At 43.0% G+C, this 16,537-nt stretch overlaps 1 protein-coding gene across 3 annotated transcripts in view; it reads left to right on the forward strand.

Moving 5' to 3' along the window:
- Positions 1 to 14,318, forward strand: part of foxp4 (forkhead box P4) — a 126,168-nt gene extending 111,850 nt beyond the window's left edge. For all 3 annotated transcript variants that reach the window (XM_015050270.1, XM_015050277.1, XM_015050286.1), the window contains 9 exons: positions 1,714 to 1,801; positions 4,248 to 4,331; positions 6,446 to 6,671; positions 6,875 to 6,951; positions 7,035 to 7,136; positions 10,572 to 10,693; positions 11,211 to 11,277; positions 12,715 to 12,887; positions 13,944 to 14,318. In XM_015050270.1, the coding sequence (XP_014905756.1) occupies positions 1,714 to 1,801; positions 4,248 to 4,331; positions 6,446 to 6,671; positions 6,875 to 6,951; positions 7,035 to 7,136; positions 10,572 to 10,693; positions 11,211 to 11,277; positions 12,715 to 12,887; positions 13,944 to 14,091 (1,087 nt within the window). In that variant the 3' untranslated portion in view covers positions 14,092 to 14,318. The remainder of the gene's footprint in view (positions 1 to 1,713; positions 1,802 to 4,247; positions 4,332 to 6,445; positions 6,672 to 6,874; positions 6,952 to 7,034; positions 7,137 to 10,571; positions 10,694 to 11,210; positions 11,278 to 12,714; positions 12,888 to 13,943) is intronic.
- The last annotated feature ends 2,219 nt before the right edge of the window (positions 14,319 to 16,537 follow it).

The following is a 16,537-nucleotide window of genomic DNA, read 5'->3' on the forward strand; positions in this document are numbered from 1 at the left end:
TTGTCTTCCAGAACCAGAAGGGAAAACAAAGGCCTTTTTGTACGGACAAACTTAAAAAAAAAAAAAAAAAAAAGAAGCAAAAAACTGCTACTGTTTATGACCCGGCTATAGAGAAACAGAGAAAGAGAGAGAGAGAGAGAGAGAGGGAATGGGAAGGGGCAGAGTTAGCTGGAATATGCGTGAATCATAGGCATTTTGGGGAGTTACAGGAGGGAGGGGGGAGGGAGAGAGTGGGCAGAAGTGTGAGTGACGAAGAGGCAGAGAGGGCTTCACGGAGGGGTTGGGGGGGGGTTAGAGAAAGAGAGATGGGGGTGAGCTCATGTTTTTGTTATTATTATCATGCACTTGTGTTGAGCCATCTATCTGCCTAGATTAGTCGTGCCATGACATCATTGTTTTTGTTTCATCTCGAGTCTTTGCCTCATGTTGGAAAACTTGTTACTTTCTCAGACGTTCTCACACACACACACACACACAACACACACACACACACCATATTACCATCTGTTACAGACGTTAAAAGTTTTTTTTACTAATACGCTGATCAAAGAAATATGGCACGCACCTCAAACACAAACACGAGTAAAACAAAAGTGTTGTTAAAAAAAAAAAACACAAATAACACTGAGAACTGTGAGAAACTATTCAAATCACTTGGATTTGTATTTACACAGATCACAACCACAAACCGTAACGCAAACCGGCTTTTATGAAACATAAGAAAAATTTAACTTGGGTTTTCAATGTTTTTTTCTGAGAATATCTGAAAAGTGAGGCAGGCGGACTCCTTAGTTTTCAGAAGTCAACAGCGATTTGTTAGTGGACAGAGGTGAATAAACAGTTTCATGAAGGCCAAGTAGAGTTCCCAACCTCTGAAGAGATCAGTCCATCATCTAAAAACTTCCTGAGCTTGAGCTGTTTTAAAGTCAATAGGATAAACATTATTTAACGCAAATTCATAAAACCGCTGCACTTTATGTACAATGTAAACTTTTCTTTCCTCTTCAACTGTACACTACTTTGCGCTGGCCTATCGGTAAAAACGTATTGAAACATATGCTTATGACGTGACAAAATGTGGAAAAGTTCAGGTCGTATGAATACGTTTGCAAGGCGCTGCGTACCGACGCTCCCCGCCGAGGCTGCGGCAACCTGTGAATAACCTTGGCGATGACAGAAGGAAGACTGGGAGGAGCACACTGGGAAAGATCAGGAGGTCCCAATTCCTCCCAGATTCGAGGAAGCAAACAGCGACACCATTTCCACACGCCGACGCACACTGAAGACACAGCAGCGTTAATAAGAGAAGTTTTGCTAACAGAGAGCCTTAAGATAAGGCTGTGTGAGATAACATATGAGCTCATATCCAGGTGGTTGTCTTGGACCGTGGCCCCAATGAAGTACACACACACACGCACACACACACTCAGACAGGCACACACAGCACAGCTGCTGCGTCCGTCGCTAGACAAAATGAACCTCTGAGATTAGGATTTATTTTTACAGCGCTGAAGCAGCTCATAACTCAGTCTAAATAAAATCGAAGCACCTGAGATTACTTCCTGCTTCATTCATGAGACCTGAACCGATACGACAATAATCCTCTGGACTTAAAAGTCTTAAGCGGTGGTTTTATATTTGCAGGAAAAACTCAGTTGTTATATTTATCCTCTTCTTCTCTCTCTCTCTTTCTCTCTCTCTGTCTACCTTCAGGCACTTGAACAACGAGCACGCCCTAGATGACCGCAGCACTGCTCAGTGCAGAGTCCAGATGCAGGTGGTTCAGCAACTGGAGATCCAGGTGGGTCCCACACACAAACACACACACACAACACTAACATAACATCCCATCACTGACGCATAGAGGCCTAATTTTCATACGCTCACAAACAATGTCGTGGAGACTGTTCTAGCCTGTCAGTGGCAGAAACTCGTCTTTGGCGGGGCAGAGTTTATGGAGAGCAGCGGAGCTTGTAATTTAAAAGGAGCAGTCAGCAGGGAAGCTGCCATCGCCGCTCCAATTATAAAGCTTCTCTGGTCACCAGCACCAGAGGGGGAAGAGGGGAGGGAAAAGACACAAGCAAGACGTGGAGGCCTGGGCCACGAGGAGACTTTCTTAGCGATTCACGTGTGCAAGCACTCAGAAAAAATATCCGAATAATGCTCCAGAGAAAAAAAGAAAAGATCAAAACGATACCGTTCTCTGAAGAGTGGCAAAGTGGAAAAAACTGTTGCAGTTTCCTGAATGCAGGAGTCGCATAGCTGAAGGTTTGTGTGTGTGTGTGTGTGTGTGTGTGTGTCTGCGTGTGTGTGTCGTCAGTGTTGTGCTAGTTCATTTCTAACTACGTCCGGTTCCGAATCCAGCACTCGCAAAGACTGAATTGATATTTGTACGTCATTCATCGCACAAACACTCTGAACGAAATGCACAGCTTCACTCTGAACGGGATCCCATTCAGTTTTTTTCCATAAATTATTTTTATTATGAAATAAACAAAAACATATAGTTCACAGTGACACGCAGCAGTTAGCTCGCATAGGATTTAGACTGAGGCAGGAGATAGAGTCACCCAAATGAGTCTTAAATTATAAGAGGGAGAACGGCTAAAATATGTTCCAAGAGGAACCGAGGGGAAAATGAGTGATCAAAACAGTCGCAGGGAAACACAAGAGCCAATGGAGCTACAACTAAACACAAGGACGCATTAAAGAAACACAGACCTCCAGAGCATCATGACAGCTTGCTTACGTCTGTTTAATTCTCTCCTGTTTACACGAGCTGTAAAGTTGCTCTCATTTACATATTTTCCCTGCTTTTCCAGCCAAAAAGCAAATTGAAAGTGATCCATTTAGACTATGTTTTTAAGTGCGAGCGGCTTTAATGCACTTCAAGGTTGAAATTGGTGCTTGATAAAACCCAGGCTCTGTCTAAACATGCCAACTTGCAAAATTGTCGCTCAGAAACAACAACAGAGTGACAACATCTGTGCTGTTTTCTTCAGATATTCAATCCTGTGCAATGGCTAATGAGCAGGACTTAGCAAAGGCAGAAAGCATTATGTTCATCTCTGCGGGGCCTGGACTCACTCCATGTCGGCAAACAGGCTCCTACACACCAACGCCAGGAGCAAATTGCAAATACTGTTGCTCAAAAAAAATCTTTCTTGAAGTTGAAGGAGAAAGCCTTCAGTTTATCTAATTAGATTCAAAGCTATGAGAGAGAGAGAAAAAAAAAACCTACCCGGGTCTATAACGGGTCTCTGCAGACTCAAAGTAACAGCCTGAACCGAGCAGCAGTCACCAAACTTGACATTTGAGGAGAAATATTGCCACGCCTTTCTGTGAAGAAAACTACGGTTTGTGCTTTTAGTATAAAGGTAAATATTTTTCAAGCATATCTGCCTTCATGTAAGAGCTTATTTCCTGCTTTTCATAGAAGAATAGATCTAGAAAGAGCTGAGCTCAGCTCAACTTTATCACGCAAAAACATTACATTTAAAGCTCTACAAAAAGTTAACACCAGTTTGAAGGCTTTTGTGCACAACTGAGTGTGCCTGCATGCGTGCGTGTGCATGTGCGTGTGTATGTGTGTGTGGGCTGTCCAGTTTTATGGTCAGCTTTTGTGTTTGCAGCAGTGGTAAACATCGTTTAGCCGAGCCCCTGAAGCCACAGCCAGGGAACGCAAAGTGACAGAGAGGCAGCTGGTGTCACATCACATCAGGACAGCCGTCCCTCCCTCTCTCACTCCTTGACATGCCGCCTCATCCCGCGGCCGTCCGCAGGACGCCCGCCGCTCCCACGCCACACACAGAGCACATCCAGACACAGGACGGGCATTTTGTTTAAGTTTCTCATATTCAGACAGCGACGCACATCTCCGAAGCGTGGGAGGAAGTCGCGGGTGTCGTTTGTTCCTTATTGTACTTTGTGACCTTAAAAAATAAAAAATAAAATAAACGGCGTACACAGAAAGAGGCCTCGGCATCTCCACAGGCTGCAGCGGTACCCCCGCATTATACAGCCGTTAACAAAGTCAAACGGGGGGCGAGCGCGTTTTCGGGGGCCGGAGGGAAGTGTGTGAGAGAGAGAGCTGCGGGTTGCTGAGGCGCCTCGCTCTCATGTTCGCCACTTTGCCTGAGGTGTAATTGTATTTGTAATTCTGTGTCAACACCGCATTAAATCAATCTGAGGATAATGAAATGAGATGACATGTATTTTTTTTTTTTTTTTCCGATTGCGTCTTGCAGCTGGCGAAGGAGAGCGAGCGACTTCAGGCCATGATGACCCACCTGCACATGCGCCCCTCAGAGCCAAAACCTTTCAACCAACCTGTGAGTACACGCCGACACCCCACGGTCCAGATTACAACACAAACGCATTCGCTTCCCCTGGATGGGACTTGACGATTCGTCTGTGCCTCTCTTGCTTGGTGGCTATGCCCCCTATTGTTCAGTGAGGGTTAATGTGGCATTTCTAAATCATAAAAAGCTTTTTGTCCTGCCTTTCACTCCATTTTTCATCTGTTCACCTTTCAGGTATATTCCACAGGAATATACCTGAAAGTATATTCTTACATTTCTCTGGAACCACAAATGGGGTCTTACACTTTGAGCTTGTTATAGTTGTTTATACTGTGTGGAAGTTGGGATGCCATTTCTCCAAGCGACTCTTTCGCTACAAGTCGACCGAATGCTGCCAAATACGAGACGGATTTTGCTCGGCTTTCTTGCGCGCGTTAAAGTGCATCCACTGCAGTTGGTTGGCGAGGCTGTTATTAGGAATCTAATGAATATTTCATTATTCAGATTGACGAGGAGTCTTATTAAAATATGAAGATGTTGAAATTAATTGTCAATTAGAGCCAGAGTGTCTTAATTCGAGAATATAAACGAGCGCGGCTGAGTGGCGACGTGTGTGCGCACGTGTGACCGTGCGACTGGATGATGTGTTGATCACAAGGGGATCAGCTGCCATTATCATCTAATGGGAAATCAGGAAGGAGGCGTGTTCTGTCACCACTGGAGACGGGCCTCGGGGTCAGGGATTGGAGGAGGAGGGGCAGAGGAGGAGCGTCAGGAATGGAAACAAAGCTTGGCCTCAATTAACAGTGTTCGACTGTTGCTGTGGTGATGAGCCGGGGTTGCAGCTTTAATGAAGTACCTGTTAAACAGCCCCGCCCCCCTCCAGTCAGCTTAAATGGTACGGAGAAGGGGTCAGAGGAAATAGGAGGTGATTCACACATTTTACATAAATCTAGACAACACACACACACACACACTCAGTGGTTTTAATTAGTTCTAAACTAGAAGCCCTGCAACGCCTCTCCCAGACTGGGAGTACTGGTTCCGTGTGTGTCTGTGTGTGTGTCTCGGGCTCTGCCTAATTGGGCCGAATTGGTCCGTGAAGGCTGCGCCACCGCAAAGTGCATGTGTATGTTCCCCTTCCTACAAACATACTGTCATGTGGTTTTGTTTTTGTAAGCTCGGGGTTAATTGCAGCCTGTGCTATGTGTGTGTGTGTGTGTGTGTGTGTGTGTGTGTGTGTGTGTGTGTGTGGGTGTGTGAATATGTAGGTATGAATACACGAGCATGTTCAGAGAGTGCAAATCCTTGCTGCCGTTGATAGGGCCCCAAATTTCCAGGAAGTGCTTGAGGCCCCCTTTTTTAATCTGAGCTTGCATTCGATGAAGTTATTAGAATAGATGGATTCATTTGAAACATTGAGGACTCCTGCTTTTCTCAGGATTTGCATCACTTCTGCATTTTAACAAAGGAAGATAAAGGGAACTAAGTGAAGAATTACATGTGGACAAGCTTCCATCGTGACCGACAGGCGATGTGTTTTGAAAAGGCAGAAGGATTTAATTTTAAAAAAACTGCTTTAAATTTCCATACACGATGAGATATTATCAGTTTTGTCAAGGCATCTTGAAATGTAACATTGCCACCGCCATGCTTACCGTGGCGATGTTATCAGGATGATGTGTGTGTTCGCTTTCTGCCACACATAGTGCATGTAAAAAAAATCATTGTAGAAGTGAAGCATCTTTTGCTGCCCTGCTGAAGAAAAGCATTCCCACAGCATGATGCTGCCACTGTGTTTCACAGTGGGAATGTTTTTCTCCATTTACGCATCTTGCTGGAAAGGTAATTCTCCCTCTTGAATGGCATAGCGTTATTCTTACCGGATTTGCAGACTCCACAAAGAGTTTGAAAGCCGTGTATGATTTCCCTTCCTTATTTTAAATGAAGTGATACTTTATCTTAGTTCATCACATTCAGAAGCTTGTAGTTGTAATCAGACATTTGGCTCCATTAAGTAACTTTTCTGTGCTGAAAGAACTTCACAGCTTGGTGTTGTTTTTGTGATTGTGGTGGGAAAAGAAGGAACTCTCCCTTCTAAATGTGAACCCAACATATTCTCTCGGCCTCTCGTCCCTCTCCAGCTGAACCTGGCTTCCAGCGGCTCCCTGTTAAAGAGGGACAGCGAGGCCTACCCAGAGGGTCTACCCCACCCTCCCACCTCAGCCGCCACCCCAATCACGCCACTGCGCCAGGGACCCTCCGTCATCAGCTCTTCCAGCCTGCACACACACTCCCACTCCCACACGCACCCGGTTGGCCCCATACGTCGGCGCAACTCTGACAAGTACTGCACCCCTATTGCCTCAGGTAGACTCCAATAACGAACCTCTTTCCTGTGGCGTTTTGTTTTTGTGCCTCAGAAATCTCTTATTGTTTTGAGAGGTAGTGTCTTGTTTTATTTTCTAATTATTTTGTACTATTTCTTAAGCAAAACCCTTAAACTCTTGTGTTAAAAGTGTTTATCATCTCTTGGCTGATCCAGTCTGTTGTCTTGCTTGTTTCCTCTTCAGAGCTCGCTCAAAACTGTGAGTTCTACAAGAACGCTGATGTCAGGCCTCCGTTTACCTACGCCTCTCTTATACGTCATGTAAGCATCGCCCACTTATCTGCCCCACAATCCCTCTGTCGGCGTCCTCCTCTGATGTCCCACATCTTTCCATCTTTCTCCAGGCCATCCTGGAGTCCCCAGACAGACAGCTGACTCTAAATGAGATCTACAACTGGTTTACACGAAAGTTTGCATATTTCAGGAGAAATACTGCCACGTGGAAGGTAAGGCCGTCATATGAATAGTGTTTTTTTTTTATTTTTTTTTTTTATCTCATCTCACATTCCTTAGATAAAAAAGTTGAGTTTATTTTTTATGTGCATTCGTAATCGTTTCTATTATCATCTTGGAGTTGAGCAATTTGTTCTCTAAAACGGAGTATTTATTGATGGAAAAAGTAAATCACACAATGCCAAACTGTTTTGAAGTTGTTTAAATGATGCGGTAGATTAGCAGAGCTACACTTAGTAACAGTAGGTTTGGGTTGCGGCTTTCTTTGCAGTAATATTTTGACAAAAAAATAAATTGTGGCGTTCAACACGGCTGATTAAAATGGGATCGCTGAAAAGCAATTATGGTCTGCGCTTGTGAATATTTCTCACTTTCAGACCCAAACTTGCCTCGGCAGCGTACACAGTGGAAAGAGTATTTACAACCCCTGAACTATCATGTGACAGGCCGAGAAGTGGTGAATAAATGTGAAAGTGGAGGGAAAGCGTTCTTCTTTAAAATTTGTTCAGCCCCTTTTTCAGCCCTGAATGAAATTCATTTCAACCAGTTGTCTTAATTGTTGCTCATTATTAAACTGATTTAAAATCCCCACTATTCTCAGGATGAAACAGTGGTGGCAGAATCACGATGCTTTTCTCCAGCAGTGATAGGGAAGCTGGTCAGTTAATGGGAAGTTGTACAAAGCTAAACACAGTGCTGGATTAAGACCTGCAAAAAAAAGCTCCTCCACAGACTATAGCAGAGGTTCACCTTTTAGTAGAGCAACGATCTCAAACACACAGCCAAAGCTTTGATGACTTAGTGTCAGAATGGCTTAGTCAAAGTCCAAACCTAAAATCCATAGCAAGACCTTTTATTTATTTTTTTTTTTTAGCTTTTTTGGAAAGATCCAAGGTAAAAAGTTAAGTCTCCACATAGTAAAATGTCAAAATCAGTAGAGACATACCCCAAAATGCTTTTCTGCTCATGTTTTTTTTTTTTTTAAATATATATACAAGTTACATTCAAGCTTGTGCAAAAATAAAAAAAAGAGTTAAAGGTATAAATAATTTTTCAATGCCCTTCTTTGGACAGTAAAACTCCACTAGTCACCTACCACACCTTAGGACAGAGAAGTGTGTCGTGGACTATGAACACAATGTGACCACGCTGAACTTTCTTCCCTTTAACCTTATATGTAACACAAACACTAGACGAGTAACATAAGAGGCGAAGACAGCAGCCTTCTTAAACTGGCTCTGACATAGACGGGATGAGGAGGACGGTGGAAGGAGGGCTGCAGCAGAGGTGAAGAGACAAAGGTTCCAGGAATATCTTTACCCCCTCATCTGACTTTTATGAATTTTAACTATTAATGCCCGGGCTCTGTTTCCTCCTCCATCCGTCTGGAGGACCTTTAAATATAGTCCCGGCATGGCTTTATGTATTTATGTAGCAGCCCGATGAGTCAAATGGGGCCTCAGAGATGTATGTCCTTTAATAAGTCGTTATATTTCATGAGCAGAGCGATGGTGTCAGGCGGTGGAAGTCGCCAATCGGAGACGGAGAGGGACAGAAACGAGGAAAAGATGAGAGAGAGGGAAGGGGTGTGCTTAAATGAGAACAGACTTTCAACTCTTATTATAGCCAGTTAAAGTTGTTCTTCGGAGTAGAGCTTATGTTTTTAAGGAAATAAGAGCCTCAGGTGTTTTGCCAAAGTACCACTTGTGTACAAAGATGATATATTTGGAAAGTAATGATATAAAGAGAACCACACACAATTATTATGAAGGACGAAGATTATTTCCTATCTTCTTCCTTGTCTGTCTGTCTGTATGGATGACTGTGCATATATGGTCAACATTAGTTGTAGGTACGTCAACACACATGTGCCTTACTTGAATTGTGTGTTCTCTTGCTGCTCCAGTTTTTCAGTGAATTAAGAATTGATTGATATTCTGGTTAACTCAAAAATTAAAAATGGAAATAAACACCTGTATTAATTTTGTGGGAATTGTTAGTGTTGCTAATAATTGCAGCACTTTATTCCTTCCTGTGTTGTATTCTTCTGTTCTATTCTTCCTATTGCCATCCCCCTTTTCTATTCTTCATTCCTACTTTCCTGTCTTCTTCCTTCTTTGTGTCCTTTCTTTCCGTCTCATTCTTCCATGTTCCTCTGGGTTCCACATTTAAAGCCCACCCTCTGTGGAAATAGTCTGCAAGAAATCATTGTGAACTTTAGTATTTCATATTTTGAAATGGGTATAATTGACTGAAATCTCTGGAAAGTTGTGTTTGGAATAGTGTGAAAGTTTATTAAACGTATAGAATCGACGCAGGCTTGACTTAAATTTGCATAGGTGTTTGCTCACCTGTACATTCCTTTTATAAATGTCTAATTCTACCTGCACACACGTGCTGTTCGTTGTCCATCCCACAGTCCAATCAAATCACCAACTTCCTGTGATGGTCACTCGCTTGTGGTAATTAAGATCAACAACCCTGAAACAAATGAACCCAGTTCCATTTTTTCTTGTGTGTTGTTCAAGCTTTCCTCTAAAATTCCTGCCTCCTGTTGTTGCCCCTCTCGCCATTCCCCCCCCCGCCTCTCAGCCCAGAAGGGAGTGGAGATGAGTGGCACATGTGCTGTGACCCACTGTAAATGACTGCTAATGTTTTAACTGGGAGAATTAGGCTTTCATCACGGAGACGAATGCAAATAACAGTGCAATAGCACCGGTGTCTGGTGTGTGTTTGTGCTGTTGTGTGCGCGCGCGTGTGTGTGTTTGCACTGTCAGGGTGGCAGGCGAAGATTGGGGTCAGACTCATTTACAAAACTTAGCATCACGGCTCGGGGGGTGGGGGTGTTGAGGGGATGTGTGCGTGAAGGAGGGGGTGGGGTGGGGTGGCGAGGGTTCCTCCTCTGATTATGGCTGTGTGTAATTACGCGCGTGCGTGCTAGCCGCTCTCTGTGTATGCCCGCGCGTGTGTGTGTGTGTGTGTGTGTGTGTGTGTGTGTGTGTGTGTGTGTGTAATTACGGCAAAGAGTGATGCACGCCTGGCCTGTCCCTCCCTCTCGGCTTAGAACAGCGTGTCAGAGAGAATATGCAGGATTTAATTATAGACGAATTAAAATTGGTAATGAAATTGGGCATGAACAAACTACAAATAGCAGATGAAAAGGGAGGCCTGTCCCTGGGGGGCTGAGACGAAGATAGCGGTGTGCCTTCCTGCTTGGGTGTCTGGGTGTGTGTGTGTGTGTGTGTGTGTGTGTGTGTGTGTGCTGATGATGAGTGATTAGAAACAATCCCAGATAAAATAACGCTTCTAGAAAACGCTCGTTTTATACCGGGCTCTGTTCGGGAAGCTACAGGAAAACCTGCACTGCACAGTGATGGGTGAATAAAAGTACAAAGTTTTGTCTTGTTTCCATTTTTTTTTTTTTTCAGAACGCCGTGCGCCACAACCTAAGTCTGCACAAGTGCTTCGTTCGCGTGGAGAACGTGAAGGGGGCCGTGTGGACCGTGGACGAAGTCGAATACCAAAAGAGGAGACCACCAAAGATGACCGGGTGAGTGCGAAAGCCGGCCGCTGCTGACGAGACTTTGAGGCTATGGGTGTTGGCACCATGATTGCCTAAAATAGAGCTGCTAATGTTACCCAGAAGCCAACTCACAAATTACCTAGAGCAAAAGTGAGGCAAGGAGGCTTCTGGCTTGTGATGTGCGTGCGCCGTACGTGTTTTTTTTTTTTTCTTTTTTCCTCTTGTTTGTCGACACCATTTGTAAGCACCGGCGTGAGATGCAAGGAGGGAGAAAAACCTTGTTAGCGTGTGTAAACAGATGTTCCCCGCAACCATCGGGGATAATTACGCACACACACACACCTGCACGCCAGATATCAGACACTTTCACATGTCTGTTTCGAGCAGCTGTTTACACTCCGCCAATGTTTCTGTCTGTGGAGGATTTTGGAGGTTTGTCACAGTGTTTGATTGAGGTGACATCTTTTCACATGTGTGCACAATCTGTGCTTTAACGTCGTTTCCCCTTTCTCCCCCGCCCTTTTCTGTCTCTGGCTCTGTGCAGAAGTCCCACTCTGGTGAAAAACATGATTTCAGGCCTGGGTTTCGGATCCCTAAACGCTAGCTACCAGGTAACGCTTTGCATTCACTTGTGGCTCTTTTCCTTTAGTTAATAATCAACATTCTCGGAATGTCTGACGGCGGTCTTGAAAATTAAGAAATTAACTTTTATTGTTTTTCAAAGTCTGCATAGGTATGAAAAAATACTTGGTGTGTAAAAAGGATTTAGGTCTCCACACTTTAGTCCTTTTTCTAATATCCAGAACGTGAAAAATAAAGCTTCCTGAAAACTACGGGCATTTCACTTCGATTTAAATAGCTTTTACCTTTTCATCAGAGACCAATGTGGATTTTTTCATACTCATTGTTTTGGTTTTTGCTCTACTGACATAGACCCCACAGGAAAATGTATCACTTTTGAGCCCTCTTATAGTGCTGCTCAACAATATTCATATCACAAACTTTTGCTCCTCCTTCACTACTTTGTGATGGTCTTCTACTCAAAATCCCTTTATCACTCTTCGGAACCAGAATTTGAGCGTTGTCTTGCTTGATGATTTTTTTTTTTTTTTTTTTAACGTACAGATGACCAAACCCAGTAAGGAAAAGGTTTTCTACGCTCATATCCAGAATGTTTGACAAATTCACAGGAACTTTGATGTGATAAATGTATAAAAACTCTGAATCAAGGACACCAACATCAATTCCCTCTTATAATTAGCCGATTCCCTAACTCCGCTCAGGTCGGCTGCCTCCACCCCCACATCAGCTTTCCATTCTCTTGCCCCATCTCGCAACGCTCCCAACCTCCAACCGGCACACACATCTCGATCACCTCACCTTGGTGTAGGCACCGAATGCACTTTAGAGACTGGGATGATTTATAGCGTCAAGTAGTTGTCAATTAAGGTTACTGCATAAAATTATTGCCTGCCCCAGAAAACCCACCTCTGAGCCAGTGAGAATTCCTTTTGTCTTTCTTTTTTTTTTTTTTCCCCTTTTCTGCATGAGAAGGGGAGGTGGTGTGAGCCTCTCAGCCGGCGTCCAACCTGTCTGATCCAGCGTCTGGATGCGAGTCTGCAGAATGAGGACCAAAGCTGCTCTTGTTGGCTCTGTTGTTGTTGCCTTCTGCAGACACAGATGTTGCACTTATGTTTGCGTCTAAGCTGAGGTTGTGGCTCCGTTTCTCGTAGCATTCCTGTTGAGACTTTTGTGTGATCGCGCGCGCGCGCGCACACACACACACTCACTTCTTGACAGGGACCTACGGGAACAACTCTTTCAGCTGGAAGTACTGTATATAAGTGCCCCCTAGTGGTTTGAAATGACGTTCGCCGTGGCCTTTAGATAAAAATGAGCTCTGATTGTGGACGATTTCTAAAAATGAAACACCTTTGCATTCCTTGTGACTTTAATTATTCAGTTAAGTTAGGCTTTAGATGCATTTCTGTCTGTTAAACTTATGGTTCAATCAAGCTCGACTTAAATCTGTCTGTCTGTGTGTGCAGGCGGCTCTGGCAGAGAGCAGTTTGTCCCTGCTGAACAGCCCCCCTCTGGTGACCCCTCCGTCTGCAGCCAGCCTCAACATGCTGCACGTGGGCCACGACGATGTCAGCTCCACCGTGGAGCAGGTCAACAGCAATGGCAGCTGCAGCCCCACGCTCAGCCCTCAGCAGTACAGGTACGAACCAGAGCAGACGCGTACACGCACATCACAGGGCATGACTTTGCGTCGCGATTTGTCAGGGATGCACGGAAAAGTTTTCATTCATTCGTGAGTTACGACAGCCGGTTTAGCATCTGTCAATCATGGCGTGACTTGTGCACGTGGAAAATGTGGGGTTGGAGTGTCACCTTAAGGTGATTAGAAAAACATTTGAGCAAAAAAAAAAAAGAAATGGATAAAACAATCTAAAAATATAGATAGAGGTGTAAATGATTATCCCTCTGAGGTTCACATTTAAAATGGGAAATTTGAAGTCTTGTCATCACATGCTTTTTTTTTTTGTTGTTTTTGGCAATTCCAAATCTTCTGAATTGATTTAACTCAATTTAAATGCACTGAATAGAAAATGAATGAATGAGTTGCAATGAGATATGTGTATGTGAGTTTGAACTCAACACTGATTGCAATGAAACAAAATATAAGTGCAAAGTATACTGAGTACTTTGCTAATGTACTTGGAAAAGTAGCGCATCACAAATAAACAAAATATAAAAAATGAAAATGAGTTTAAAAAGTAAAACTGACCAGATAGGTGTGTTATCTTATATGTATCTATCTTCCTTTATCCTGATACTTCTAAAAAAAAAAAAAATCAGTGAACATGTGTGAGCAAAGAGCATCATGAAGACCGAGGAACACAGCAGACAGACCAGGATTAAGACATGCCTTAAAGGAAACTGGTGGATTACATGCAAGCATACGTTAAAACTAAGACTACCACGTCATCATAAAATCAGAGGATTTTATCCATCATTTTTCTTCCTCACATAAAACCCAACGAAATGCAACTCAACTTTGTGATTCTAACCCAACAACAAAGGTTAAAAGTGCAACAGATGTTACTTTTGTAAAAGCACTGCAAATGAATTTACTTTAGACATGTTGATGTTTTCCGTAAAGTGCCCTTTGATAAACTGGGTACAGCACAAATGAACTACCAGTGATTTTGAAGCTGTACGAAGTGTTTTGCATCGCATCACCTCACTGACGGCTCTGTTCTCCGCCGCGCAGCCACCCGGTTCACGTGAAGGAGGAGCCGACTGAGGTGGAAGAGGACAGCCGACCAGTATCCCTCCTGGCCGGCGTCACACACAGCCTGCCACTGCCAAGCGACGAACGCGATCTGGAGGAAGATCTTCCCACCGAGGAGCTGGAGTAGGACGCGCCTGACCAATGGATCAACGGGCCGGGACTTCTCTCAGATCAGTCCTACGGCCCTCTCATCAGCATGAAGAGGAGAAACAGCATCCGTACACTTAAGAGAAAAGAGAGGGAGTGGGAAAAAAAGAGAATGTTTTTATTTTTTAAGTTTGTTTTAAAGAAAGTTTGAACAACAGAGAATGACATTGAGGAACTCAAAAAAAACAAAAAAACAACAAAAAAAAAAACAGGGTTTAGATGACTTTTGTATACTTTCAGTCGCAAAAACCTGACTGTGGAGCACTGCTTTACCTCCGGGTGTTGCTTTTACAACACTTGGCTCAGAGGTGTAACACCACTTTACTCGTACACACTCTCGCAAAACCTGTGCACGCACGCACGCACGCTCACACACGTACACACGCATACTTGTTTACCTGTCAAACCATGTCCCATGTCTCGGCGGAAAAAAAAAAAAACAAACAACAACAAAAGAACATGTCTCAGAGGGCGTGGAAGGGGGGAGGCGGGTGGACAAAAAAATAAAAAAGATCCCAAGAGGCAATGACTCAAGCTCTCTCTCCTCATACCACCACCTGGCATAGGTGCTTTTCTCTCTGTGGTCTCAGTTGAGAAGAAACACTGATGTGTGTTTGGAAAGAACAAGACGTACACAAACACATAGGATCATGTGTATATAGATTTGGAGAGGTCGCTGGGGGCAGGACGCCTCTTCTCCCCCCGTTGGAGTCAGATACTTTCTTTTTCATACACTTTGATTTGATTGAGACAAAACCAATGGCCTTTGAGATGAGGGAGAGAGAAGAAGAAGAACGACGGCATGGCCCTGCTCTCTGTCTAGGCCTCAAAACACCAGTGCGACGGTCACTAAGGGACGTTTTTTTTTGTTTTGTTTTGTTTTTGGGTTTTTACTATTATTTACTTCTACATTAAAGAAAAGAAGACGTTTTTCCGACCATTACTACAGCCCACGCCATTCCCCTGCCCTCCCACCCCGAAGACTGCAGGAATAGGTGCTCTTCTTCTTCTTCTTCTTCTTCTTCTTCTTCTGTCCTCTGTCTGCAGATGAGCATGGAACACTTTGGAGAGGAAGAAGAAATGACGGGAAGCAGTGAGAGACGAGGGAGGAAGTGTCTACAGAAACTTTGTGACTAAAAAAAAGAAGAAGAAAAAACTGTCTGTGATTTTGAGAAATAAGAAAAAAAAAAGATGTGTGGTAGCTTTTGTCATTTCCTTTTTACTTTTTATTGTTTACGTTTGATGATCAATATTCCCATTGTGGATTTCTGCTCTTCTAAGGATGTATGTCTGTTTGTTTGTTTGTTTTTTGTTGTTGTTGTTGTTGTTGTTTTTTTTGGTTTGTTTTTTTCATTTTTCTAAGTTGTTTGATTTGCTCTGGTTGTTCACGCCATTCCAAATATGTATTGGCAAAATAATGAGTCCCCATTTTAAAAAAAAAAAAAAAGAAACGCAGTATTGTCCCAACTGTCCTGCCCCTCAACAGCCTTTGTATCCCAAATGAAGCAGGAGAGAAAATTGGAAATAGCACTTAAAAGTTGCCATTAACCGCCAAACTTTGCTTTTATTTTAACTCAATCTTTTCTGTTTTTTCTTCTTTTTTTTAAGTTGTGTATTTACTTAAGATGTGTCTGTAATGCTTTAAAAAAAACATAAATATATATATAAATATATATATATATATTACTGCAGTCAGAGAATACCTCATCCCACAAAGGTTCTGCCCAGAGCTGTGTCCAAATTGATTAAGAAGAAGTAAGGGGAGATATTCCTTCTGTGGGACACCAAATGTGGCAACTCTGCTCAGCTTCAATTCAAAGCTCTATGGTTGTAATTGTTACTGTGTAGAAGTTATCTGCGATTCACTGTGTGCGTTTGTGTTCAAGAAAATAGCACGCTAGATTTTTTTTTTTTTATTATTATTATTATTATTATTATTGTTTCTTGTAGGCGTCGAAGCGTAACTTTTCTCTACAGTTACATACCAAATTTAAGCATTTATTTTTAATCTAATATCTTCTTATCATGTTCCCGTTTTATTTTTTGTTACAGGTAACCAAAGAAATAAGTAGAAAACCAAAAACCCTGTCCTTTATTTTGCCCTTCTTTTTTAATTTTTATTTTTTTTCCTTCAGAAAACGGGCCAAAAGACAAGTAACCATGGCATTTTTCGTTCCTGTAATGACATTCACACGAGTGTTGTCCTAAAACTCTTAGACTTACAGTGCTCTTCATTCCAGAAACCAAAGTGTGCAAAGCAAGCTGGGATTTTAGGTACATTTCAGAATTACTTCAATTAGGTATGAGGCCAAATATGAATTAAAAACAAACCTTGCACAGTTCCTCTGAAAGACACAATGCAGAGAGGAGAAAGTAAAAAGCACTTATAGACGAAACCCTGCCTCTATACTGACCCATTTTAAGTT

This window comes from Poecilia latipinna, unplaced genomic scaffold (assembly GCF_001443285.1).
Source record: "Poecilia latipinna isolate Pla-1442-1.1 unplaced genomic scaffold, P_latipinna-1.0 Scaffold48, whole genome shotgun sequence".
NCBI classification, from domain to species: Eukaryota; Metazoa; Chordata; class Actinopteri; order Cyprinodontiformes; family Poeciliidae; genus Poecilia; species Poecilia latipinna.